The sequence below is a fragment of the Nymphalis io genome, chromosome Z (genome assembly GCF_905147045.1).
Source record: "Nymphalis io chromosome Z, ilAglIoxx1.1, whole genome shotgun sequence".
Taxonomy (NCBI): domain Eukaryota; kingdom Metazoa; phylum Arthropoda; class Insecta; order Lepidoptera; family Nymphalidae; genus Nymphalis; species Nymphalis io.
This window is the reverse complement of record NC_065918.1, coordinates 13,085,268-13,112,870: the sequence shown is the minus strand read 5'-3', so window position 1 is coordinate 13,112,870 and position 27,603 is coordinate 13,085,268. Positions and strand designations below refer to the sequence as shown.

At 31.3% G+C, this 27,603-nt stretch overlaps 2 protein-coding genes across 4 annotated transcripts in view; one reads left to right on the top strand and one right to left on the bottom strand.

The window, feature by feature from the left end:
- Positions 1–1,172: 1,172 nt before the first annotated feature.
- Positions 1,173–18,482, bottom strand: LOC126780468 (mediator of RNA polymerase II transcription subunit 23). 2 transcript variants are annotated; one of them, XM_050504969.1, is made up of 18 exons: positions 18,418–18,482; positions 18,277–18,343; positions 17,961–18,205; positions 17,199–17,331; positions 16,932–17,114; positions 15,962–16,734; positions 15,411–15,811; positions 14,608–14,782; positions 14,175–14,344; positions 11,969–12,087; positions 10,716–10,903; positions 10,004–10,184; positions 9,502–9,647; positions 8,024–8,247; positions 6,236–6,475; positions 5,532–6,012; positions 5,045–5,251; positions 1,173–4,427 (listed from the first exon to the last, which is right to left on the bottom strand). In XM_050504969.1, the coding sequence occupies exons 1-18, from the start codon at positions 18,420–18,422 to the stop codon at positions 4,289–4,291; spliced, it is 4,077 nt and encodes a 1,358-aa protein (XP_050360926.1). In that variant the 5' UTR covers positions 18,423–18,482; the 3' UTR covers positions 1,173–4,288. The 2 variants fall into 2 exon arrangements, with proteins under 2 accessions (XP_050360926.1, XP_050360927.1); XM_050504970.1 differs by having other exon boundaries at positions 1,175–4,427; positions 5,532–5,976.
- A 7,021-nt stretch (positions 18,483–25,503) lies between these two features.
- The window catches only part of LOC126780483 (uncharacterized), a 50,292-nt gene continuing 48,192 nt past the window's right edge, over positions 25,504–27,603 (top strand). The window contains exons 1-2 of one of the 2 annotated variants that reach the window (XM_050505011.1): positions 25,504–25,749; positions 26,277–26,315. Coding sequence is in view for 1 of the 2 variants with exons in the window: in XM_050505010.1 (XP_050360967.1) it covers positions 25,621–25,749 (129 nt within the window). In the remaining variant the exon portion in view is untranslated. The remainder of the gene's footprint in view (positions 25,750–26,276; positions 26,316–27,603) is intronic. The other variant, XM_050505010.1, reaches the window with a different exon arrangement.

Below are 27,603 nucleotides of genomic sequence, written 5' to 3'. Positions count from 1 at the left end.
TTTAAATAATGGTTTTATTTCGTAATTTGTTTATTGTTTGAGTAGGCAGAAAATAGTATTAACTATTTATTTGCACGGTAATAAAATTTTGTTAAAAATATTAAATACCAATATTTTTTTATTAAAAAAAATAACATTATTATAGCAATATTCTAAATTGAAAAGACTACAACATTTTTTGATAGCAGTTCCTGTTTCCTTCGTTAGCCAAACTATATAATATGGATATGATATTTCAAGAATTAAACAATTCGAAGAAGGTAAGCTTTTAATAATTAACTAATTAAATTGTTAAGTTATTCTATATATATTTTTATATCCTAATTGGGTAAAAGTATAATATATAAAAAAGTTTTGTTCTTACTTTGAAGGGCTTGTATTTATTAATATTTTCATAAATTATGAAATTGTTAATGTATATAATCGTGAAAGTTCAAAAAATTTTTATTACTTTATTTAGCTTTTACCTTTTTATTTTTATGGATTTTAATGCTTAGAAGTTACATTATACATTGCTTTCATTAGTATAACGTATAAGTAAAAGTAAGCTTGTTCTTTTTTTTTATAATTTGTTAAACAGTGCGAAAAAATTAACGCTTAGTGTAACATGTATTTAATTTGTCATTTACAATTATGCTACAATTTATAAAAGTGCTATCCATCTGCTGTTAAAAATGTTCGTCATTACACATCATATAATATTGTACGGAAATTGCTGTTTGAAAAATATACAACAGTTCTGTTGAAACAAGAACTTATCATATGAAATTTAAGTATGAATAGAATTCGTATTTTGTAATCCTACTTAGGTTGTCATGCCAAGGAAAATCGTTGAAATATTAATTAAGAAAAAAAGTTTAAAGCATTATCAAGAATTTTTATTTCATTTAACATTAAAACCACTCACAAATATATATAAATCATTATTGAATATAATTGAAATTAATATTATATCGCAATCATTATACACAAGTAATGATAGAAAATATTGCATGATAAAAATTAATATACATAAAATATGTATGTTAAAATTACAAATATAATCACGCTATAGAATTGTTATTGCTTTGAATATTACTTAATATTATAATCGAAATAATGTACACATGAGCATGTATTCATAGATTTAAAACATAATTAGTCAAGCTGCTGTATTTTTTTTAACAAATTAAATATGAACAAATCAAGTATAGAAAATCTTAGCATTGATTAAACAGAATGATATCTACTTAATATTAAATAATGCACATATCCAAACATATTAGAATAAAAACTAAGTGCCTTAAATAGGGAACGATAAGTATTTAAAAAAATTGATCCTATTATTAACATTTAAAATCATATACTCTAATGTGTAGACTTCTGATTACTATACTCTTCTTAAAATTAAGGATTCGGAAGTTTCTTAGACAAACAAAAATTCAAAATTAAAAATATCACAATAACACTACATCCACAGATGAGATTAATTTTTAATATAACATGGTTTATTGTCGTGAGCCTAGGACTGTAAAATCTTTGTTCATTCACTATGATACTGTAACAAATGATTCTTTCTGTACCCTTAATTTTATGATAAGTATAAAATCACGATAACAATCTATGTCTATAATAACGAGGCTATCCATGGAGTACATCTAATAAAGCTAACGTTTCGGTTACTATTGCTTTTCAGAATTTTTCGTTTCAATAGTAAAATCAAGCACTTAGCCAGTACATCATGCCGGCAGCATGACACTTATATTAATATTAGATTTTTATCTTTACTTTTAATCTAAGTATCGAACATCAAACTACAAAAAGTTTATAAAAAATTATTTCGTTACATCAATGGTAGTGTTTTTGTTCGAGATTTTTTTTTATCAATGAGTAATTTTCATTCATACATTATCATTTTAATATTTTTACATAAAAAGTTCAGTTTCCACATTCTACGTTATATAATTGGTTTTTTAATAAAATATGTACATCTATTTTGTTTTGAACAGAACATTTATTAAGAATTGTTTTACTTAAAAAAATATTTATTCAAATAGATTGTGATTGTTGATAAATGTGCGATTTTTTGTCACATACATACTTCTATGGGAATTCATTTCCATTGCGAGTTACAAAATTATTTAATCCTATTATACCTAATTAGTATCAAAAATTTCACTTATTTAAAAATCTTAGTAACGCCTTACTTGCTATTGTTTCCTTCGATAGGCAAAAATAAAAGATCATTTTTATTACAAAATTAAGAAAATCATTCATTAATGTATAGTGCAATTTATTTAATTATGCTCTGAAGGTTGGGTTTCGTTTGAGTTTATTTCATTAGTAGTTTTGTTTTTGTAGAAATCTGTTTCGAATTTAAAACAAATAATTCAACATATTTTTACTTTGTTTTAATTGCCTTAAGGTAAACTCAACGTCTTCAGCAGATTCTTGGAGTGTTGGCCAGCGTTAGAGTGGCACATTTATGTCATAACTTAATTTTCACTTGTTACATAATATTATATACATATTATAGTTGTAGATTTCACTGCTCTTCTATTATGATTCAAATTCAAGGAATTTTTATAATGTTTACAGAAAATCTTACATTTATAAATAGTTTAGTAAAAAACATAATTTATTTTCATTCCATAGATAAAATATTTAAATTAGCCTTATAATAGTTAATGTGGCTTACAATACAATAAATATTCAGTACACTTATGAATTACTAAAATTTTTCATTAAATCTTGCATGATACTAAAGGCAATAGTAATTGTCATGAGACCCAACGTCTTACTCCTATCATCTAAATTAATACATTATTTTAAACTACATTACACTAATTTCTAGAAAATACATATACTTAAGCTACATACACTTAATAAGTTTATAGTTTGTGATGTTTATATTGTGATTTAAGATAGACTGATGTTATCAATGAAATACTATTGACTTCTACACTTTACTATTAAATTAATAGTTTTTTATTGCTGTTAACTTTATATAATGGTTCATGACACTATTATTGTGACTCTTTAAAAATATTTAAGTACATGTTATATGATTGATGATTTCATCTTTTTATTAAATATTTTTTCACCAAAATAACAACATGACGCAATTCTAATTGAGCGGCTAGAGATAATTATGAAATAACTGCTTTTAAGGCACCGTGACAAGAGATTGACAATGTAACGTTATGTATATAATTGTAATAACTGACTTTAGCATGTTTGGTTGCACAAAATGAAATACCTTACTGTCTTCCAAACATTCTATATTCAAATATTATCCACGACACGCAATATGTAGCTATATTAATTTATATGTATCAAAAAATATATTTTCGTTTCATTTGTTAATATTACTTATGAGATTCGACACCAGTATTCCATAAACTGCTGTCGGTAATTATATCATTTTATATTTAAATGTCAAAAGACTAATAATTCCCTTTTTATTATTGATTATAACAAACATTGTACGTTGTATTATTGCTTTTACTCACAATTAATCAAAGTTTGTCGTTATAATAATCATTTAAATATTTTGTACTAACTGTAAGATAATATACAATAATTATATAAGTAATTCTACTTCGATTCTGACTTAAATTACATTGTCACATTAGTTAAGCTGTCTAACATTAAAAGAAAAAGTCATATGATTCACTTAAGGTCTATAAACTAGCATTCTAACTTCTAAGACATTTATGTAGAACATTTGTGCTGTTACTTTGGTCATATGTAGTGTCATTAATGAATGAAAATGAATTTAATTTAGATGTTTATTTAATGACCACACTATATGTCTACTCCGTGGATCTTCTACCAAGTAGACATTCTGCCCCATATACCGGTTCTTATTGCTTGCACCACAATTTTCATTTTATATATATATTACTCGTGTACAATTTAAATGTTAATGTAACATTCAAGTTAAAATGTTCAATATTAGGAGCCTCTAGAATCGAAATCTGACGCTAGTTTTAGTTCATAGTACATTATATATATACAACAATTTACTTTTTAAGTAATACAAATAATCGCAATTCAATAAACATTTATACGAAAATGTATACAAAAAAAGTGTATAACTACCTCATGTTAACCCAGCATACATTAAACCTAATGGATGGTAAGATCACTGAGCTGTATAATACTTAGTCAGGCGCCATCGTATAACATAAGTTTCACTTGAAAACACTTTGCCCGTCAGTTCACATCACTTGGGTTACTACAGCGAAGCCCATCACTCGGAGCTGGAACTCGAGCTCGAAGGCGTGTAGCTGTAGTAGTCGTTCTGCTAGGCGGTGTTTATTTGTTCGACATTGAGATGCGTGATGAAACGCAGACGCATTTGTAACGCGGGACGCAGTTTACGTATGACGCTTTCGACTTCGTTCTTCATCGTGTCACCAACGAACATGTATTTAATGTGATAACTGTTGCGAGTTAAAGTTAATATTATAATAGATAATATAAGAGATAATTATATCTTACAATAGTTCTTGGCAAATAAAACTTTTTTTTTAAATTGTTACTAGTAACAATATATATTTTTTTGTGAAATTTAAAATGATGATTCATTGTTATCTCTGATGTCTAATAAAAAAAGGGACACATTGTCGATTACATCCAATACTTCTAAATACTCATCAAATATTCTTCCGCAAAACAACAGTACTTGGTATTGTTGTGTTCCGGTTTGAAGGGTGAGTGAGCCAGTATAATTAAAGGCACAAGGGATAAACATCTTAGTTCCCAAGGTTGGTGGCGCATTGGCGATTTAAGCGATGGTTAACATTTCTTTCAATGCCAATGTCTATGGGTGGTGGGAACACTTACCATCAGGTGGCCTCGTCCGCCTATCTAATATATAAAAAAATACACGATACGCGTTTATATTACGAGATACTACTATATTACGAGACTTGTTCGGACACGTCCAATTCGATACCTAGTTTTGAACATGTTCTAGTAAATATGGCTCATCTCTAGTTCGTACCAAGACGGGTTGGTCATAAGTAATTAAATTACGTTTATAATTTAAAAAGGATACAGCAAATCGCAGATAGGATCAATATACTGCAAATGTGGTTGAGTTTTGTCAATATGAGCTAGCAACTCATACAATGCAATGGTGATGTCCATGACAGCCCGGGACAGGTCGGAGTTGAATCTTTGCAAGTATGGTCCCACGAGGTGGCAGAGGAATATAAGTTGCATCTCTGTGCGTATCTCGGGTGACACTTTATCTTTGACGAACCTGGAATTGTGTTTAATACATAATTTAATAAAATTTTACAATATTTAGACTTGAGTCGCATAAAACAATATTTTTAAAGATGTCAATTAGGTATTATCATTAAATTCATATTATTCATAAATAAATATTTAATTTTAGCTTTAATTTTTTGTTCTTATAATATAACTGGCATTAAAAAATATATAAATTAATTACATACGTGAATAAGAAATATTTTTATTTCAATCATTTGTAAAATGAAAGCGTAAATGTAATAAGATAAAATCGTATACAAACTCACGTAGGAACCTGCATTATCTGTCCCGCGCCGGCGTGATACCACACAGCGTGAGCCAAAGCCAGCGTCAAACTGTACTTATTCTCCAGCATCGCGTCGTTAGTCGTCGACAATTTGAACAGCTGGAACGGAGTGTGCTGATACGACCATTCAACCATATCGTTATGCGTTATTAATTCCAAAATACGGTCGTGAATAACCGTCCAATATGGGTCCGGGAGCGCTGCCATTATGATCCCTATTGCGTTTATCCAGAGTTGAATTTTCGTTGAAGGTATAACCACGAAGCCCTTAGTGACGACATCGAGAAGGCTATTCCCAACGATGTTGGGTGTTACTGGCAGTGACATCAACTCGACGCAGGTCACGTAAAGGCAATGTGCGGACGGGTTCGGATATTCGTTGAAGCGCCAATCGGTGTTTGGGAAGTGCGAGTTGCCCATCATCGCTGGGATTTCATTAAAGAAATCGTTAATTTGATGATCTTGTTTTGAATTCAGTATCATTAATAGATTGATTATGACAACATTTAAATATTAGCGATTTAACCTTCTTAGCGATTACAGTCATTTAAAAGATAACCTAACAATTTAATAAAATTGCCTTACCTTGCTGAATGTAAAATTTAAATAATATTTGACTTATTTTATGTAATACAAAAAGTAAATAGCACGGATGTACAAGTCTATTATTTAAGAAAAGGATACTGTCAACCATGCGGTTAATCAGGCTCAGGTAGTAGTTCAAATCTGGAGCCCAGCTCGTAGCGTCAACCTCATTCTTAGCGAGGTAGGTCTGGAAGGTTTCCGTGGTGGCCCATCCCGTGGGCCTGACCTCTTTTAACGAACCCAGTACAGCGTTGACTAGCTTCCGTTTGAGAAGAGGCTTGTCTCGTAACTTGGACTCGTAATAATGTAAGGTGTTGTAGAGGAAGGTCACGGGACGGTCTGGAATTATACGAAAGATAATTTCGCTGTTTGCATTATATTGAAAATCATAATTCACTAGTATAATCGCATTACTATATATACTGGTGGTAGAGCTTTGTGCAAGCTCGTCTGGGTAGGTACCACCCACTCATCAGATATTCTACCGCAAAACAGCAGTACTTATTATTGTTGTGTTCCGGTTTGAAGGGTGAGTGAGCCAGTGTAATTACAGGCACAAGGGACATAAAATCTTAGTTCCCAAGGTTGGTGGCGCATTGGCTATGTAAGCGATGGTTGACATTTCTTACAATGCCAATGTCTAAGGGCGTTTGGTGACCACTTACCATCAGGTGGCCCATATGCTCGTCCGCCTTCCTATTCTATAAAAAAAAAATCGCAAAAAAAAACATCGAAAAAAAACACTATTTAATTATACTTATCGTACGTTATATATTTACTTTTTAATATTACACATAAATCACTTCTAATTCAAGCTACTCAAACATTACATTTAAACAGAGAAAATATAAATATAACCCAAGAAATATTAATAAACACCAACTTCCAATAGAGACAAAGAGCCGTCACATATATAGCCTAGCACAGAACACAACCGCTATCACAATCTAGGCACGTGTGAACAGTCTAAGCACAAACTAAATTCACGCATGCTATTTACAAACATTATTTATCAAGACATTGTATATATATATTAAACATGGTATTTATTATATAGTAAATTAAATATATTATAAAAAAATAATGGTATAAATTACCCAACAATTTATAAAAACAAACTAGAATGAATCTAACGACGATTGCGCGTTCAAACCAGAAAAATCGCATCTGTATTTACATGTGTTTCTTTCATATTTTGCTTTGAGATGAAGTAAAACATATTAAGGAAGTATACACAAGCAGCGCAGCGGAGTTAGCTCTAAGCGTTTAAGAGAGGAGATCTTAGCCAAGCAAAGAAAGGTCATATAAGAAAAAAAAATATTGTTATGATAGTTCTAATGAGGACACATACAGCCTATTCCAATCTAATCAGAAGTAAACATAAACAAAATTTTGATTAATGTATTCCACGCGATTTTCTAATAGCTCTGCTATATTATGCACTAAAAACAATTCTTGAATTTATCTTTATTATTATAATTATATTAATATAACACTATTCAAGTAAACTTTTTTAGAGCAAAATTTTTTTTCGAATCCATATTGAATCATATCATGGGCCATCTCGGCTGTATATTATTTCGTCTATATTTGTAACATATCGAATGTTAAAACAAAAAGTTCAATAGACCCAGTTTATAGTCGTTTCACTAGCAAGTCCTACGCCGAGATGTCTAACAGAACTTAATACGGTAGTATTGACGCCTTTGGGTCTACCAAAGGTGTCAAGAGTACCAAAGTAAATAGCCTGTAGTTCACCATCTACAAAGCAACGCGTTGTTGACGTGCCCAATTCGTGATTTTAAGAACCGTAGTCTTCCGAAAGCATATCAAGCAATCTACGATAAATGATAATTGAAACTGAAATAGCTGTTAATAATCACTCACCGTGAAACTTGTACAAATAACCCAGGTGTTCCAGCAGCTGTTCAAGGTTCTTGCTGACCTGCGGTATCTCCAAATACCTGTGCACCACTATGTCCATCACGGGTATGAATCTAAGGCAGACGTTACTGAGGTAAACTGGTATCGGCCCACCGTACGCTCCGCTCGTCTCCTCTGGGGCAAATTTCTCTGGGTATTTGCGGTGGAAGGTGGAATGGCGTTCGTACCTGAAATATAGAAATTATTTTGAATTATTATTTCGTACTGAACATTATACAATTACTTACTAAGCATTATATTTACATTCATGTCATCTAAAATAATATAATTACTATATTATTATACACACAAACAATATTTATAAATAAATAATTTAAGGAATACGTTTCGAATAACAAGTATATATATAGCGGGAGTGCGTGCGTTGAAAATGTCCGTGTGTCTAACAATTTTTATTGCAAGTTTATGTAATTTATTTTATAGAAAATCATTACATTTGCCGGACTTACTTGTCGGTTTTTCTCAGAATCGAAACTGAATGGTATCTTTACATTTGTTTTTATAAATGTAAAGATATAATAAAGAACAAAATAATTCACTATTTATAATATAAACGAACAAAGATTGTAAGCAATATTCTATACTAAATATTTTGTAAAACAGTCGACAGTGCCTTAGTTCAGTACTAAGAAAATGAACAATTAGCGTGTTTTCGATTCATTCGTTTGAAATTATACGCATCATTAGTTTTAGTGAACACTTGCATGTTTATGCATTCTATAATTGCACCTTACTCGTATTTCTTAATAATTTATTACAAAAATTAGCTAAATCAGCTAATTATTAAAATACTTTAATAGAGTAACTTGTATTTCAATCGTAATTACTTTCTCTTACATTATTGAATATACTTTGATATCATGTACTGTAACTTGATCCTGATACCCAATAATTAGTAAAAAATATTTTTTTTTTAATTGAACTAGTAGTTTCTAATTAGCGCTTTCGAATCGTTAATTCGTTATTCTTAGTGGGATTCGGGATTCCTGGTCGGAACGGATCTTTATCGCAAAAAGATAGTCCGTTTACTGAGTCCGGCATTAGGCTACATAGCATATGACCACTTGAATTAATTAAGTAAAGCATGATAAAAGAGCTTAGAGTTAATATTCATTGTTTTTTAGGATAAATCGTTCATTATACATGATGATGATTTATAAGATTGATGAAAAGGAGTAACTATTGACGGCATTACTTATGATTTCTCTCTTTCTGTCATTATTGATTTGACATGCGAAAGAAGAAGAAACAGCATTCATTAACTAATCAACCAATAAACAACGTTAAAAGAAAGGCCGTAAGTTGGTTGGCGGTTCGTTTAAGAAAAATGTATATTCCGAACCGGTGGAAGCTTTACATTAAATTTAACATTGGGAGCATACTTCATTAAGTATATTTTAATTTTATTTTATTTAATATACCAGTTATTTTGTTTCCAATGTTCAGGCGAGTTCTCTTTGACGAAGTCCTGCGCCCTGTTTCTTAGTTCTGAGCCCTTTAGCAGTAACAGCTGAATGATGTAAAGGCACACTTGACTCTCGTTTCCATCTGGATTTGGACGGAGGACCTGTGAGAGCATTATGATAAATAATTTAGGTGACATATAATTTCCACTAATGGCTTAAAAATTACCGCTTGTAATGGTCATAAAGATTAACGCAGAGATAGTAAACTAAAGAATATTTTTTATTAGTGGCAACATATTACTTATTAAAAAAAAAAACTTGGGAACATATTTCTATAACACATTCAAAACGTGTAGTATAATATATTATTTATGAATATAGTTGTTCAGTTATTATTAATATGATTTTAAATTATAAATATATATAAACTAATATATTAGATTAATTAGACAAGCAATAAAACAATTTAAGGCATTTAGTTAAGCGCCTTTGCCTCGAGCACAGATAACATACTCACGAGACACAATACAAGTCTGTCGATGGTCACTATGTTGTATTTCCATATGATGTCGTTGATCGCGTCCACACACTTGTTTATATGAGGTCCTCCAGCGGGATTGGTAACTTCGAATACAAGGTAATCGCAAAACTTGCGAAGGTGTGCCGATAACGCACGAGCTCCGATGCGTTCCAAGATTCTGATTGAAGAATAAATTTTGTTTAAAAGACAGCCACGATGGGATCTCAGAACCAGTTAATGACAACCGATCGCCGGTTCATACTGACTTAAATTTTATGTACTCAAAAACATTTCGTGATAGCCGATGAAATATATGAATACACTCTGAGAATATCTGCATGTGAAGGGTTTAATTCTGCTAACCAGCGAAGTGTACCATAGTTCAATCGACTCTAAAAACTTTCTTCTAGAGAAGCAAAAGTAGCATTTGTTCAACATTCTTATATTAAGGAGTTCTGAGATATTGAATAGAAATATTAATTTATAATGACAATATGTTAGCAATATGGACTCATAGTTGCAAGAGAAACGAGTTTGAAATCGATGGACTTTTGTTAGCTATTAAGTATCCTTTACGTCTTACTGGGTCGACTGTGTCGTATTATTATTTTGCCACTAGAGTTCAAATTGTTACTTTACATGGGTATTTTTGTAGAGGATATTTCAAATTTGAGTTATTACTAAGTTAATAAATGTACATTGAACTAACTTAAATGCGATAGGATTGATTCGATTTGTTTCGAATATCATCTTCCACAAGAGACACAGGAATAGCGGAGTTCCGGGCACCGAGAAATGCGATATTATATCATTGTCGTTGGCCATAGACGTCCACTTGCGGTATTCTTCTTCTACCGACTTCTTTAGGAGCTGCTTGTTCTCTTTTGGTGCTGGATTCTGTAAGAAAATTTTATTAATACGTAACTAACAATCGGCACTACTGGGTTATTTAACGAAAAATATATTTTATAAAAAAATCAATTGTATAGAAACTGATAGATGTATAAATTTGGTATAAGCTATATTTTAATAAATTATGCATTCAAATTAAGAATTTTTTTTTTAATAACGATACGAGTTACTGGACGCTCGTGACGTCACAATGATAATTTAATTAACTTGAATTTTTAAAAAATGCCCTTGTATGATAGACAGCTCGTTTCATGTTTTTTAGATAGCCAATTAAGTATATCAATTAACTTCTAACTTTAAGTTATATAAGAATATTACGATAACTTTCCACTAATAATTTATTTATTACATTAATAATACCATGATTATAAATTTTAATAAGAAAGGAAGAAAAACAAAACGCAATTTCTAATAGAATGATTATAAAAGTGAGTAAGGATTGTAGTTTCTAGTCTAGGAACATATTCGATATTCGTAATTTAATATCGTGTGTGATTAGATATGAATTTTTACGTAAAGTTACTAGTTAAAAAAGCAAGATAAAAATAACAATCTATATTAAAATATATGTCACATTCAACACACCAACGATACCGAATTGCAATCGAAGAAATAGTATCGATAAACCAACATTAGATTTACATATAACATGCGATGTGCACTACAATTATTTCTTGATTAATTTACCTTTATTTATAGTACAACACCATTCCACTTAACTATTTACATCCACTTTAATTTAACTTTCCGACTAATTTTGCTAATCCATGGTAAATATCATAGATTATTCAAGATATGGATGAATGATGTCGCGTCAATTCGATTACCAAGTTGTTTATTCGTCTTTACTCCTCTGTGCTTGGTAAAGGCTATATATACACATACCATGCTTGCACTAGTTTGCAATGAGATTTTAATATAATCTGTGGAACTCTTAACACGCACAATATTTACCAGTTAAATCCAAATGAATTGTGATCAAATTATTTCTGAACTAACACAATTACATCACAATTTCGAAATATATTTTAAAGTATGAAAGTTTCAAACCTGCGAAAAGAACTCGACGAGTACAGGGGGGAAGCACTGCAAGGTGTGCTGGGACCACAAGTGTGGCGTGTTCGTCATTATCGTAGTGAGTAGCTCCTTGACAGCCGCGCCGTCGTTACCTGTAAAAACATAAATTATATATTACAGAAAAGTATAAAGGTCGTCTAATGCTTACTTAATTTCTGAACGAGTGAATGCATGAATGAAACAACAGATTTTTTTATCTATCATTCAAATCTCTGCTGTGTGCGTGGTAATAACTCGCTATTAATATATTACTTCGTATATTAAAAACACGTTTTACCCTCATAGTAGCAAAACCTTACCTTTAATATTTATGCTTATTTTAATTTCTACAAAGTCGCTAGTTCATCATATAACAAATAATACATTTATATATCATTATTATAATATAATTGTAGCACTACTTTAAATCAACAAACTTAAAAACTTTGTAAATATGACTAGTAAATTATAGTTTTTTTGACAGAAACATAGATTTTAATGACAAAGTAAGTTGATAGGGTTTATTTACATCTAGAAAAATTACTGCAAATAAAAAAGGATAAGTCACAACTTACCTTCACTTAGACTTACTTTATCAAATACTAACAACTGACTATACAAATCGTTTAACTATAACTTTTTGGAGTTGCAATGTTCAGTCGTTCTACTAATTATATCATTGTTGAAACGCCACTTTGTATATTTCAATGTGAGCCTTTAGAAAAATGAATAAAACTTATTAACTATATTGCCACTTGGTGTTTTATGTTTCGACTACAGAAGTATTGATTGCTAAATTTGATATAATAATAGCTGGAATATTCGATCTTCTGATACTAGGTGGTAAGGGTAGATAGGTTAGTACGCCTCACTTATCAGATATTCTACCGCTAAAAAGCAATTCTTAGTATCCGTTTGAAGTGCGAGTGAGTCAGTGTAACTACATACACGAGGGACATAACATCTTAGTTACCAAGGTTGGTGGCGTATTGACAATGTAAGTAATGGTTCATATTTCTTATAGCGCCAATATCTATGGTCGGTGTTGACCACATACCATAAGGTGACCAGTTTTAAAATCCGTGTACTTATAACATAAGAAAAAAAAAATCTTCCCGCTAACGATAACTTTAAGCGGTCAAATTTACGCAAAAACAAATGTATTATTATAAACGTTACCAATTCTTTGCTGCATTATGACTCTCGTACCTGTGTTGTCAAGACCCTATCCAAATTATAAATAATATAAAATGGAACAGTGAATGCAATGCTTCTTTATAATTGTTTTGCAAGATCCGATAGATGGCGACAGACTCGTTCGCCATCTATTGCACGTTGTTAGTAATAATAATATCAACAAGAACTGTAAAAATGTTTATTTCAAATATTATAGAAATGCATAAAAGAAAAAAAAAACATTTTATTACATAGATTATTTTATATATAAACTATAAACACCATTGGCATTAAATATCAAATAGAGATATGTATATTATTCAATTTCGTTTAGCGATAGCTCATCTATATTATTTACTTTAACATTTCCAAGTATTGAAAATTTAATTAACACGAAGCTGTTTAATGTTCTTATTAAAGTTAATATTTTTTTATCCTTTAATAGTAGGAAGTGTTATCGTTTTTATATTAAATGTGGGTTTTTGTATTGAACGAGATTCTCAAATGAAAATGCGGCTGTTTTTAAATTCCGGCTTTGACATACTGAACAAAACAATTTCTGAATATTATGCCTTCTATGTACTATCTATCGACTATGAACGGAGTTGCGTGCAAAGTTTTTATTTATATTATGTTACAAATGAACAAAAAAAAAAAAAAGAACAAGTTTGACCTTGAAAATAAATTACATATATATATAACAAATACATAGTACATTGAAGGCATAATATTCAGAAATTGTTTTGTTCAGTATGTCAAAGCCAGAATTTAAAAACAGCCGCATTTTCGTTTGAGAAGCTCGTTCAATACAAAAACCCACATTAAAAAAAATCGAATAACACAGCCTACTACTAAAGGATAAAAATATATTAACTTTAATAAGCAAATTAAAAGCGATTCAATAAAATAGTATTATTAGTATGCTGTCTCCAAAACTAAACGTAATTTTTTTGAAACATGCTTTTGTTAAATGTGAATGCACCGGAGACAACTATAAAAATTAAAAACCCATATATTATCTTACCTGCTCCAGTCATATATATTCCTCTGGCTAGAGTGAGAACAAGAACTCGGTTAAGCTCCTCACTCTCACTGGACACGAGTGACTTCGGCTCAGAGACGACCCTCGACATTTGAAGTTGGACTCCAGAACTTCCCAAGCTGGTTATAAGCCTTAATGCTGTACTTTCGAAACTGAAATTGTAAAAAACGTAAAATGCAATATAAATACAATACAATGAGAAATATAAATAATCGAGAAACTTCGAGAACAATCATTTTAACAATGTTTGAGGAACTCAGGAGGTGTATAGGCTGTATATGCTTTATACACGTTACGATGGGACAATCGGAGCATAAAATGCAACGAATTTTTTAAAGTATTCTAAACATACATATAATCTAAATCTAATGCCAGCTACCATAGGACAACTAATATAATATATACATCTACAAACCATAACTGCAGCTGATTTTGGTTGGCCTGTGGATAAGCAGCTAGCGAGTGAATGTTTGATAGAAGCGTGACCCTGTAGTGAGGCTGGATGTGGTGGATTCGATACGAGAACATATCAAGCAAATTATGAAGAATACCCCAGGCGTGGGACTTAAACACGTTTGGTAATAGCTGATCTGCAAATTAACATATATTGTATAAGAACAAATTCCTTTGACCTCTCTTGTCTATTCATAATTTATTCCTGAGCTTTTATAAAATTGTCAGTGTTTTTATTAAAAAAACTGGACTTTAATTCAGCTCGTTTCTATGAATTCAATTTTAAAACAAATCTGTATATTTAAGGTAATTTCATAAAACGTTTCAAAATTTTACAATACCTACTGTTGAACTGAATGTCACTTTATCAGAAAACATTTGCATTCAGATTCATTTCAAGCAACATTATGCATAAATTGAAACTAAAAGCACCTCCCGCATTTGGAGGAGTTAACTTGTTAATAACTAAGAAATTATCAATTTGTTTTATCACCATTATATACCAACAGATTTAAAAACTGTATTAAATATGTTAATATTATGGAATATTATTAGTATAATATGAATGTACCTTAAATATCAGATTGGGTAACTTGTATTAGTTAACAATGCAATACACCGAAAAAAAAAGTGCTTTTACTTAGTAGACTATGAGATTGTGAGTGCACAATACCTCAACCTATAATAAACAAGGTATTCTGAAACTCAGGTCTTCACATTCTTCATTATATTATTGAAAGAATCAATTAGAAGCTCTAAACTTACTTATGAACCCTTTAATACCCAACGACTCTATCTCTGTGTACACAAGCAGCCTACTATAAGTTTCAACGAGAGCTGGTGCCATCATGTTGCTTCCTGGTATATTTGTCTTATTTTGAGCTAACTTCGCCACATGAGTCACAATTGAGTGTATTAAAGACATCTTACAGTGTAAAGTTAAGCTGTCCAAAATACACATGGACAATGGAACAGTCGGTAGAGGAGTGGCTGGATTGCCATTGGGCATGGCTTTCTGACTTCCGAATAATGTCTCTATAATTATACCCATTGGTCGGGAATAGTATTCTTGATTAGTTGAATAGGCATTGCAGAGTAAAGCTATCCTATAGTCTGAGCCCATTAGAGTTGGTGTGTTGTTTGATGTCATAAGGTGTTGTAGAAATCTGAAAGAAACATCATTTAGTTACAAAGTATATTTGAATATGTTATATATCTCAACAGCATGTTCATAGTTTTACTTTAATTGAAATAGTAGAATAACAACTCTGTGATAAAACATGGAGAAAATAACTTTTATCTTCACTTTGACTTACTCATATTGAACTTTAAGATTCTGAGGCATTGTCATAGTTTTGTGTTCAGACTCGGCTTTTTTCAACAAATGCATCCAAATACAGACAACAGCCATTTGGTGTGTGCAGTGTGCTCTTGTGCAGTCGGGAACAGGCAAAGGTTCCTTTTCTGGATAAAGTAACTCGTGCAATTTGATGATTGGCAGGAAGTTCGAAAGTGGGTTTCTCTGAATACTTCCAGATATAAATTGTAAAAGTACCCACATGAGGTGATCCCGGCCTTTCTTAAGATCATGACCAATTAATTTGTTATGAAGTCCCATTACAATGTTAGGAAAAGATGCAAACCCTATAAGTATTAAATATATAACTTGCGATGATAAATGCAACCAGCACCAATGAGTTGAAGACATCTCATCATCTTCATTCTCTTGTTCACTTCTCTCCATTGGCAATATCATCAATTCAACTAATTGATCCTCTAATGCGATGCAACGCTGTTTGTGCTGTTTCTGTAGACCTAGCATTGAGCACATCATATCTCTAGAATATGGCTGTTGTAAGACATGTCTAAGTAATGCAATTTGTGGTTTCAGTAGTTCATCATCATATGGCAGATTCCCTTTGAGGGAGAACTTTAAAGTTGTAGGATCTAATCTCCAAGGATTTATAAGATGATCAGCATATCCAGAAAATTCAACTACCGGCAGCATTTGCGAGTGTCCAATAATGGAAACCATTTGAGCACATGGCTTAAAACTTTCGACAAATGTTGTGAGAAGTTTTGCAAGTTGCTGTAATAAAAGAACACTGTAGTTAACATATAAATAACACACCTAAATATAAAATAAATAACAATTGTAACAATCTGAATATGAATGATGTTTTAATCCATTAAATGAATTACTAAAAAGATTATTATTTGACAATTGTATTAATTACGTTAAAGTATATATTTCTATAAAAATAATATATGTTTGTAAAGCCATACCCAATGAGGCCAGTGGTTATTGTCGGGGTAGTCTTTTTGAATCTCTGTGACAATAAAGTAGGCAGGCAGCAGAGAAGCATTGCGGTCAAAGATGTACTCAATCACATTATACAATGCTTTCATTTGTGGCATAGTGCTTGAATTTAACCTGACAGGCAGTGTTTGAGCTTTTTCTCGGCATCCCTACATTGAGTAATAATACTTTATTTAGTAGCTACATTTTGAATTAAGTTGAAAATTATGTATATATATGAGATCGAAACAAACCTTCATTATTTCTCTAACCCCCTTGTAGTCAACACCACCAATAATTCTTCTGATCAAATTAAAACATTCAATCCAATAATCACTATTTTTATATACAAGTTTTTCACTTGTTAATATACAATCACACAACATTCTAAAATTAATAATCAATGTTAAATGTATTAAAAGTACTAAACAACCCTGTTTGTTCTGTATAAAATTTATCTTAGAACATGCAGGAGTTTTTATCTTTAAAATAGTGCGGTACTTAAGAAAATAATCATAAAGATATATATAAAAATAGGTTTGAAACTAAGATGTTATGACCCTTGTACCTATAGTTACACTGGCTCACTCGCCCTAAAAATTAGCTGTTTGGCTGTAGAATATCTGAAGAGTGGGTAGTACCTACCCAGATGGACTTGCACCAATACTACTAAGCCCTACCACCAAGTTAATACTATAATTATTGCTTAGGGGGTGAGTAGTTCAACAATCATGTTTTATGATAAAGTTTATTAGAATAAATGATCCACAAAACAAAATAAAAAGTAATAAATACAAAGATCACCAAACCAAACTTACTGTCTGACAAAAAAATCCTAAAACAGTCTGGTAGTGTTGTAAAGCTAATAAAAAAAATCCTTTATTAAATTTACGTTGACAGAATGTTTATGGAACATATTGCCACAAAGTCCTATGTAAGTGAAATAAAATTTTATATATATATATATAGAATATTATTATGTTTAACCTTAAGTGTAATTATTTTCAAAAACCTACCTTGCCTGAAGGACATTAGTATTTACTAAATTTTCTAAAAGCCCCAAAAGTTGTTTCATTTTGTATCTATTCGTTAGAACTGCGGTCAGAGTCAAATATTGACGAATAGCAGACTCCTGTAAATCAGCACTGGGAGTGCTCATGATGGCACACAATTTCTTTTGATATACAGATAACCTTTCATTTTCTTGATCCTGTTTATGTACCAGAAAACAGCTAAAAGCCTCCTCTACGGTTTCCACTCGCTAAAAACAATACATTTTTATGTTTATCTAAATATTGCATAGAGTAAGTAGCGTATATAAAGAGTACTTACCAAAATTTCATTCACAATATTGGCCACTTGTGAATCGGCCATTGTAAAAATAAAATTGGTTGTTGTTCTACAAAATATTCATAATTTATAAATAACAATATTATATTTTATAAATGATACACAGTATCTTCAATTACGTACAACATTATTTTTCACCTAAAATGATGGAATAAATCACACACCAAACAACAAACCCACAGTTGACAATAATTGACATAAATGTGTCAGGAGTGTGTTGTTTTATTTGTTATTTCAGTAAAGCAGAGGCAAAGCTAATACAGCCTAATTTTTATTTGGGAACTAAGTGTTTCTTTTTTACAAATTATTCATTAACAAATTAAGGGTTCTCAAAACGTAAAACTAAGAACAACTGTAATTATCTTTTGAAGTTTAACTTAATTTTATATAATTACCAACAACAATCACTTAATAATAATAATCTAAAACAATAACAAGAATTTCAACGATACATTAGGTACCCATAGTTTGCGTATAGTATTGCATTTACTTCGAGTTAAATATTATGGCAGATTTGTAAAAGTTATAAATATGTAATGGTTTGTGGTTATTTCAACATAGATTTGTTATAAGATACGACGTTTACATTATTTTAAATTATTATATTAGATAATTTACAATGAAATTGTCGCAAAGGTAGTTTTTCTATTGTTTCGTTTTGAAACTTCGAAATATTTAATATGATGTGTCGTTGGGCCGATGTACTGGACAGTGGATCATAAATAAAGCTCCTGTTCTCACGTTGACGTATACGGTATAACCTATAGTTCATAATTGAGCACTGGCCATTTGCCATATATTGATGAAAATATTACGCATTGCAGTTCATGCAAAACGTATATGCGTAAATGTTAATATAATAAGTTAAATAAAAAATATAATTATTAAGTAAATTTGGTAAAATATAGAAATATAAAATATTTTCTTTTATTATTCTTTTATGGTGAGAAATTCGATTTTACTAAAATTTCACGCTCGACAACTGATGTCGGAATGGCACTTTTTAGATATATAATATTCAATAAATGGGAATAATCAAAAAATACTGTTGTATTCTGTAATATATTTAAGACATATATTTTAGTTTCCCTCATAGCATTGTGTATATAATAATCGTGGAAATCGTGACTCGTGATATTTTAGTAAAGTACCAAACTACAGCTGCCTCACACATATATTTACAATAAAAAGAATTTAAATATTATGTTTATTTACAATAAAATAGATAGTTTTAATAGAATCTGCGACAATACCTTATCTTTATACAACGATAATCATACTGAATTTTGCCGCCCAAAGTTCGTCATAGTTTCACTCATAATCATAGTCAAATTATTCTATGATATATGTACCTACATCTAAGTAAACAGAAAAAACATCAGAATACTTAGATGTGGCTTGTGGCCTCGTTGATGCATTCAAAATTTTATCAACCCAAGCTGCCATCCATCTCCAACCCTCGGCGAGAGTCTAAGTAGGCTCACAGCTGTTCCAACTAAATCATTTATTTAAAAAGCAAATGTTAATGCATATAACGTTAGCAACCGTCTCTTGAGTCACTGTATGAAGTATATACTTAAGAACTTAAGGTCAAAGTCATAATAAAATCAAAATAAACTTATTCAAGTACGGTGTATTACAGTAACCGCCAGTAAATGTACCACTGCTGGGCTAAAGCCTCTTCTCCCTTTTTGAGGAGAAGGCTTGGAGCTTATTCCACCACGCTGCTCCAATGCGAGTCGGTGGAATAACATGTGGCAGAATTTCGGTGAAATTAGACACATGCAAGTTTCCTCATGATGTTTTCCTTCACCGAAAAGCATGAGATGAATTATAAAGAGAAATTAAGCAAATGAAAATTCAGAGGTGCTTGCCCGGGTTTTAACACACGTTCATCGGTTAAGAATCACGCGTTCTTACCACTGGGCCATCTCGGCTTTACTCGGATGACTCGGATCTCGTACTTTTGATTAAAACCATTTCTGGTTTGAATTCAATGTAAAGCTACGACAGGTTCGGAATGTAGTTGATATAGAACGGAAGAGGTACTTTGCTCCAGGAATGTTCTATTTATATTATATATATTTTTTTATATGCCCCGGGATGGCAAATGACTCTACTCCACCTGATGGTAAGTGGTAGTAGAGTAGAAACGCGACGTCGGCCAGTATAGTCGGGAAGAATGTTCTGTACTAGCCGTCCCCGCCTTGCCGGCCCGCAAGATGCCTCTTTACGCCTCGTTTGAAGGAACCCGGGTTGTAAGAGGAGGGGAACACGTGAGCTGGTAAGGAATTCCATTTTTTGGTAGTGCGACAAAGAAAGGAGTTGCCAAATTTCTTTATGCGCGATGGAATTGATGTCACAGTTAGGCGGTGACATCGAGAACCAGCTCGCATGGACTTAAGAAGGAAGGGGGAAGTAGGAATTTATAAAAAAATATATAGTTATTATTATTCTTTGTTTATTTAACTATACATACATACATTTTATCCCGTGCATTTTTTAATCAATTATGTATAAACATTTGCCAATCGATTTATTCGCCCATACAGTAAAGTCCTAAGTGACTGCCTCGTTGGCTTAGAGGCTAGATATAAGGCCGCAGACCCTGAAGCCCTGGGTTCAAATTCCAGGTCGGGCCTATTTGACCAGAATTTATTATTAAAAGTTATTGGATTTTTTTTTCTAAAATTCTCATTAGCAACCCGAAGTCTGGAAGTTGGAAGGGTATACACTCCCGTGCCTCGGAAAGCACGAAATGCCGTTGGTCTTGCGCCTGAACTTTTTCCGGTCGTGTCGGATTGCCGTCCCATCGGATTATGAGAGTTAGGTAATGGAGAGAACACTTGTGCTTACGCACATACTTGTGCAATATAATATGTACTGCTCAGTTGGCTAACCTCTCTTGAGATTGCCCACCATGGCTGATATCGGTCCGCAGGTCATTATTATTATTAAAGTACTAAGAGCATATAATAATATATATGCGTAAAGCATATACGCCCTGCGTATTTTTTCATGCTTTTATTTATTATTAAGTTATTTTTATGGCTTCTATGTATGAGTAGTGGCTCATCGTACATTCGTCCCACATTATGAGACAGACCTCTTGAAAAAGTGACCCGTTATTTTTTTTTTATTACAATATTTCACCACTCACAGACATCGGCATTATAAAAATTGTGCGGTCGGGAGACTCAGATCAAGAACGAAGTTCTTTACGAAAATTTTCAACTTAAATGTGTCTTAAAATATGCATTTGCATGTGAATAGAGAACACTCGAATCATATGTCTATTGAATGTATGTAATATTTTAATTCTTGTATTAAGTTATATGCTTTATTAACTACTTTTTTATGTTTTCATTATTTACACTTACTGCAGTTTCTGTTTCTCGACTTTTCATCATAAATATGCGATGAAAACACGAGTAAATCAACGTAGACAAAAAAGAAGAGTTTAAATGATATTTACGTGTACAGAATTGTGGTTACATAGTTGACCGTACATATTTATTGGCAATAGCTGTCAAATATTGATTTTTTTGTTTTTATTTGTCGTTTAAAAGTTTATATTTTATATTTATAAATATTTTTAAACACACCAATTTATATTCTAAAAGTTATTGGAAAATATAAGACAATTATTTATTAAGCTAATAATACTTAATTTATAGTAGACTTTTTTGATTGAAACTTTTAATGACATTTGATGTTTAAATATTAAACTTACTGTGACAATACTCAAAATAAAATCTGTTATAATTTATATTATTATTCTGAATCAAATATAATTATTTTATGCAATAAGCAAAACTTAATTCCATTTGAATTCTGCAAGCAGTGACACTTGTAAGCTTGTTGTTTATATTATTTCTTATGTTACTTTTTTATAAAATAAAATAGTTTAATAATTCCAGCAAAGTATCAAAATGCACAATTAAAGGCATGATCCATAGCTTTCGCAACGCATGCCAAGTAATGACTTTTATAGGAAAAAAATGATTTCTTGGGTTACATTATTGCTTTTTTCGTAGGAAACCTTATTTAAATATGTATATATATATATATATATATATATATATATATATATATATACCACCACCACCACTTTGATCTGAAATATCTCCTCTTTGGTTAAGAATTCCAAATTCAAATTTATAAATTCATTTAGGTACATTTGAGTTTTGAAAACAGTCATTCATTTGTTTTTTCCTCATTATTTTTTTCTTTGGCGTCGCTTTTTACCGCACAATAAAAATCATGAAATATCGGTATATTAACAAGTACGAGTTTTACCGTGGCACCAGTGCTGCAGAAACAGCTCAAAGAATTAATTATGTGTACGGCGCTGGTTTCACCAAAGAACGCATGGTACGTTTATGGTTTCAACGTTTTTGTCCTGGAAATTTCGACCTTTAAAACCAACCCAGTATACGTGCGGAGGCAAAGGCTAATGTGGAAGCAGATCCATCACAAAGCACTTCAGAGAAAGTAAAAAAACTTGAACGATGGGTACCTCATGAATTGAATGAATCGAACTTGCAAACACGCGTCGACTGCTGTCTTACTTTGCTCAACCGACACAATAGTGAAGGGATTTTAAATCGAATCATTACTTGTAATGAAAGGTGGATACTGTACGATATTCGGAAGCGCTCGTCGCAATGGCTGAACCCTGGAGACCCAGCCAAATCCTGCCCTAAACGAAAATTGAATAAAAAAAAATTAACTTGTGAGTGTTTGGTGGACTAGCGCCGGTATCGTTCAATACAGCTTTCTAAAATCAGGCCAAACGATTACGGCAGATATTTATTGTCAGCAACTGCAAACCATGAAGGAAGAACTAGCTGCTAAACAATCGAGATTGGTCTATCGCTCTAGGCCACTGCTGCTTTACGACAACGCAAGACCACACACTGCACAACAAATAACCACTAAGTTAGATGAGCTACAATTGGAATGTCTGCGACATCCACCATGCTCCCCGGACCCTGCTCCAACAGATTACCATTTTTTCCAGAATTCGAACAACTTCTAACAAGGAAAAAAATTCAACTCCGATGCGGCAGTCCTAACCGCCTTCAGAGAGTTTATTGATTCTCACCTCCATGGTTTTTTTAATAAAGGGATCAATGAATTACCTATGAGATGGCAAAAGTGCATAGATAACAACGGTGTATACTTTGATTAATTAAATATATTTTACAAAAAAAAATGACTTTATATTCCTCCCGTACAAAACGCCAGTTTCATATGTAAGGATCTAATAATATTTGTTACCTAGCAATAGGGCCCATGTTCTTATTTGTAATTACTTATTAACTGCGTGTGTTCGATTCTATGGCTACATTTTTTTTTTACATCTGTTTTCGATGAAACAACAAATATTGTTTTGTTATTATTGTATGAGAGTACTGGTAATCTGGTAAAAAAAGCCGAGATGGCCCAGTGGTTCGAACGCGTGAATCTTAACCGATGATCGTGGGTTCAAACCCGGGCAAGCACCTTTGAATTTTCATGTGCTTAATTTCTGTTTATAATTCATCTCGTGTTTTTCGGTGAAGGAAAACATCGTGAGGAAACCTGCATGTGTCTAATTTCATCGAAATTCTGCCACAAGTGTATTCCACCAACCCGCATTGGAGCAGCGTGGTGGAATAAGCTCCAAACCTTCTCCTCAAAAGGGAGAGGAGGCCTTAGCCCAGCAGTGGGACATTAACTGGCTGTTACTGTTACTGTACTGGTAATCGGTTGAGATCGATTGAGATAAACCTTTGTAATATAAACAGCGCCAACAATGATTTTCTTTTGAGTAACTATACTACTAACAGATAAGTTAGGTTAGGGTTCATATAAGTTTGGCGCTAGTTTTCTCAAAATCTGTTAATTTGGCATTAAATTCGTTAAATAACGTGAACTCTGGTTATTATTAAATTAAACAATCGAAATAAGATATTTTTGTCCGCTTGTAGATATGGGGGAGATGTTGGTGTTGGGAGGAGAGTTTGTTATAAAAAAGTAGCTTCTGCCATTGACTTGAAAGCGTAACAGAGGGATAGATTTACTTTCGCATTTATAATATTATTATAGACTTTGTAAATCCATAAAATATAATTCTTGTTTGCTGGAGTTATTTTGAATAAATAAGTCTGAATGTATCGATATTTGACAACCATATTTATATGCCACATAATTATGTTATACTAACTGCTTAATGTTCTACCATATTCTTTGGTTTAGGAAATTCTTTGAAAGTAAAAAAAATACTATAGATGGAGATTATTCAGCCAGACTGCCATTAAAAGTAGACATTGATAGATTTGTATTTCACTACTGACCAAATTGTTACAAAAGAAAAGTAGATTAACTTCGTAAATTATATAAAAGCAACTGCCGTAAGAAATACTCTTTGTAAGCGGGTTCGATAGACAAATGGTGAAGATGAAACGAATTACGAAAATTCAGTTTCGATTTCAACGAATTTCAGACAATAGAAGAGCTCCGCATTTTCAGTTTCGACTGTTTCCGTGAGTTGTCGGATCGTGTTCGTTTTTATTCGGGCGCGTATATTATACTCGTATTAAGCTTCGGGATCAGCTCGGCTAGGCAACATGGACGTGACCTTCATTTTGATCCGAACGTTATGAACTGTCATATTGTCAGTTGTCAGTCAGTAGAAAGTAAAAGAATAGGGATTTTAAATAGGTAATGAAATGCATTTGTAGTTATACATATATTTTTATATATAGATTAAATTTTCGTTAAATAAATGATAAAGGCCAATTTTTTGACGGAATCAAAGATCACTTACTGTTGGTATGAATATATGGTTTAAATATTTACAAATCTTATTTACTAAGATACAAATAAATTAAAAAAGTAACATATACATTGTTTAATATTTATAGTTATATTAAACCATACGTATATATAATATTTTTAAAATCATTTAACTATTCTTTAATGATGATAATAGACATAATGCAAACAGGGTATCACAAATATGTGTGTGTGTGTGTAACGGAAATTAAATTCACAGAGTAAAATTATAGTTAGATATATATAAATTATTAAAATTATATTTATTGAAATAAAAGACACTGAAAAGACAAGAATCCTTACAATTAAAAAAGTTAAGCACCATGGCGACGGCGACAAGGAGTGAAAGAGATAGAGAGCATTAGTCATTTTTAGATGTACCTTTAGTGTTGAATGTTGTAATAAAAAAAAATTATAGTTTTCTTAATTTTATGGAATTTATAAGATTTATGTTCATTTTATGTTCCCAACAAACTTTTTTACAAGTTGAGTGACTTTGAGGAGATGGAGTCGCCGCCTTCGTTTTCTACTCACTCCGAGGCGCCTCCGCTGAGCGAAGACAGTGGTCTGCTGATTACAAGTGGCTCGTTTTCTAGTGATTCCGCGAGTGGATGGCATCATATTGCATCCGAGGTAAGTTTATCTCTAATGCGTCATTATATATATTATAATAAATTTCTTACTTTAGCTACTTCTTAGCGATTTAAAAAGTTTTTGCGTAATTTTAGTACAAAGATCATTATTATCAAGGTAGCAGAAGTGTTTACGTTTTCGTTTTTACAACTTTCATAACTTTATTTACAGTATGTTGCAGTTTTACAATATTGTTTACATTCATGTTTAGGTTATAAATAAACTCACATGGACAGGACGCAAAAGTTTGAAACAACAACAATAAGTGCCAATCGATCTGTAGTCTCATAATTTACATTGATCTATTATTCTAATAGTAAAAAGTTATAATTTGCGTAAAGAATTTATAATATATTAAGTTTTTTATTTAAAATCGTTAAAAAAAGGGGTTAGCATGATTGAATATATTTTAATTGCGATATATCGTTATACGGAATAAGGCATGTCTTTAATAACATAGGTACTTTATTTAATATTAAAAAAAAATTGCCTAGTATTCTATACAATAAAATTCATTTAAATTTCAGCAAATTTGCCTCTGAGAATTTGTACAGCTATAAATACAGGTAAACTTTTCACAATTTCTGCTGCAATGTGACTGTCCCATTAAATCTATTAATAATGCACCAAGTTATCAATCCACAGATAAACACTTCATTCAACATATAATTTGTAAATAATTTTCATATTTAATAATAATACTTAAAAATAATAAGAAGTTAAATATTATCATACATATCATCATACATATCATCAAATATAATGCCTTAATATATTGTCTGAACTAATATCTACGAAAATTTAATAATAGATTTCTTCATTGATATTTTGTGCATATACAATTAAAATTTACAATATACATTCTAATACTTGATACTTATACTATTAACAAAAAACTAAATAAACAAATTGAAGATCTTATTTTTATTTCATTATTTTATATTTACTTTAAAACCTAGCTTTAATTTTTTCCATTGTATTTAATTAACAAAGCATATGTTAATGTATGTATTAAGTTTTTTTATAATAGATGCTTGCTACAGCGAAATTTTTATGTGCAAATGCCAGTTTTATGCGTTGTATTAGCTAATACTGCAATGCTATTTGGTGATGGGATGACTAGCAATTGTAATTCATCTAATATATTTTAACACTAAATAGTAAATTTAAGTTTGCATGTACTTACATACAAAGCCGCTATTATCATAATTAACTTCATGTTGTCAATAGCGAAAGGGCATACTTTAATGTGAATCATAATCCCTATATATAAATAAACATGCTGTAAATAGATTTTATTTACATTTAATGAAATGCTTTAAATGTTTTAACTAAATTAAAATTCAACCTCATAATGTGCACTTATAGTCTGTTATGGTTCCACAAACCAAACACAATTGGTCTCGGGCATTGTTTTTTTTTTTTTGAATTATTTATAAATTGCTTTTGGTTTGGTTTATATATGTGATCCGTTTTAATATTTTAGATCATTATGAACATATATTGTTTGTGTCCTTAAGTAATATTAAAATTGTAATTTAAAATAATCTGCAGAAGCTTCATTTCTGACAGAAAAATAGTTGTAGACTTGCCAACCGAAATCGCCAAGCAATAATACTTGTATTGTTATATTTCGCTGTTAAGGGCAAGTGATTCAGATTAATTAATCTGAATCACTTGCCCTTAACAAGAGATACGCAACATCCCAGGTCACACAGTTGGCAGAGCATTTGTAATATTGGTGTTAATTGGCTTACGAAATGCCCACAGCATCTCCAATATCAATAATCTGACGTTACTGATTAGTAAACACAATCGATCTTACTCTCAATATTCGATTACAAATATAGGTAT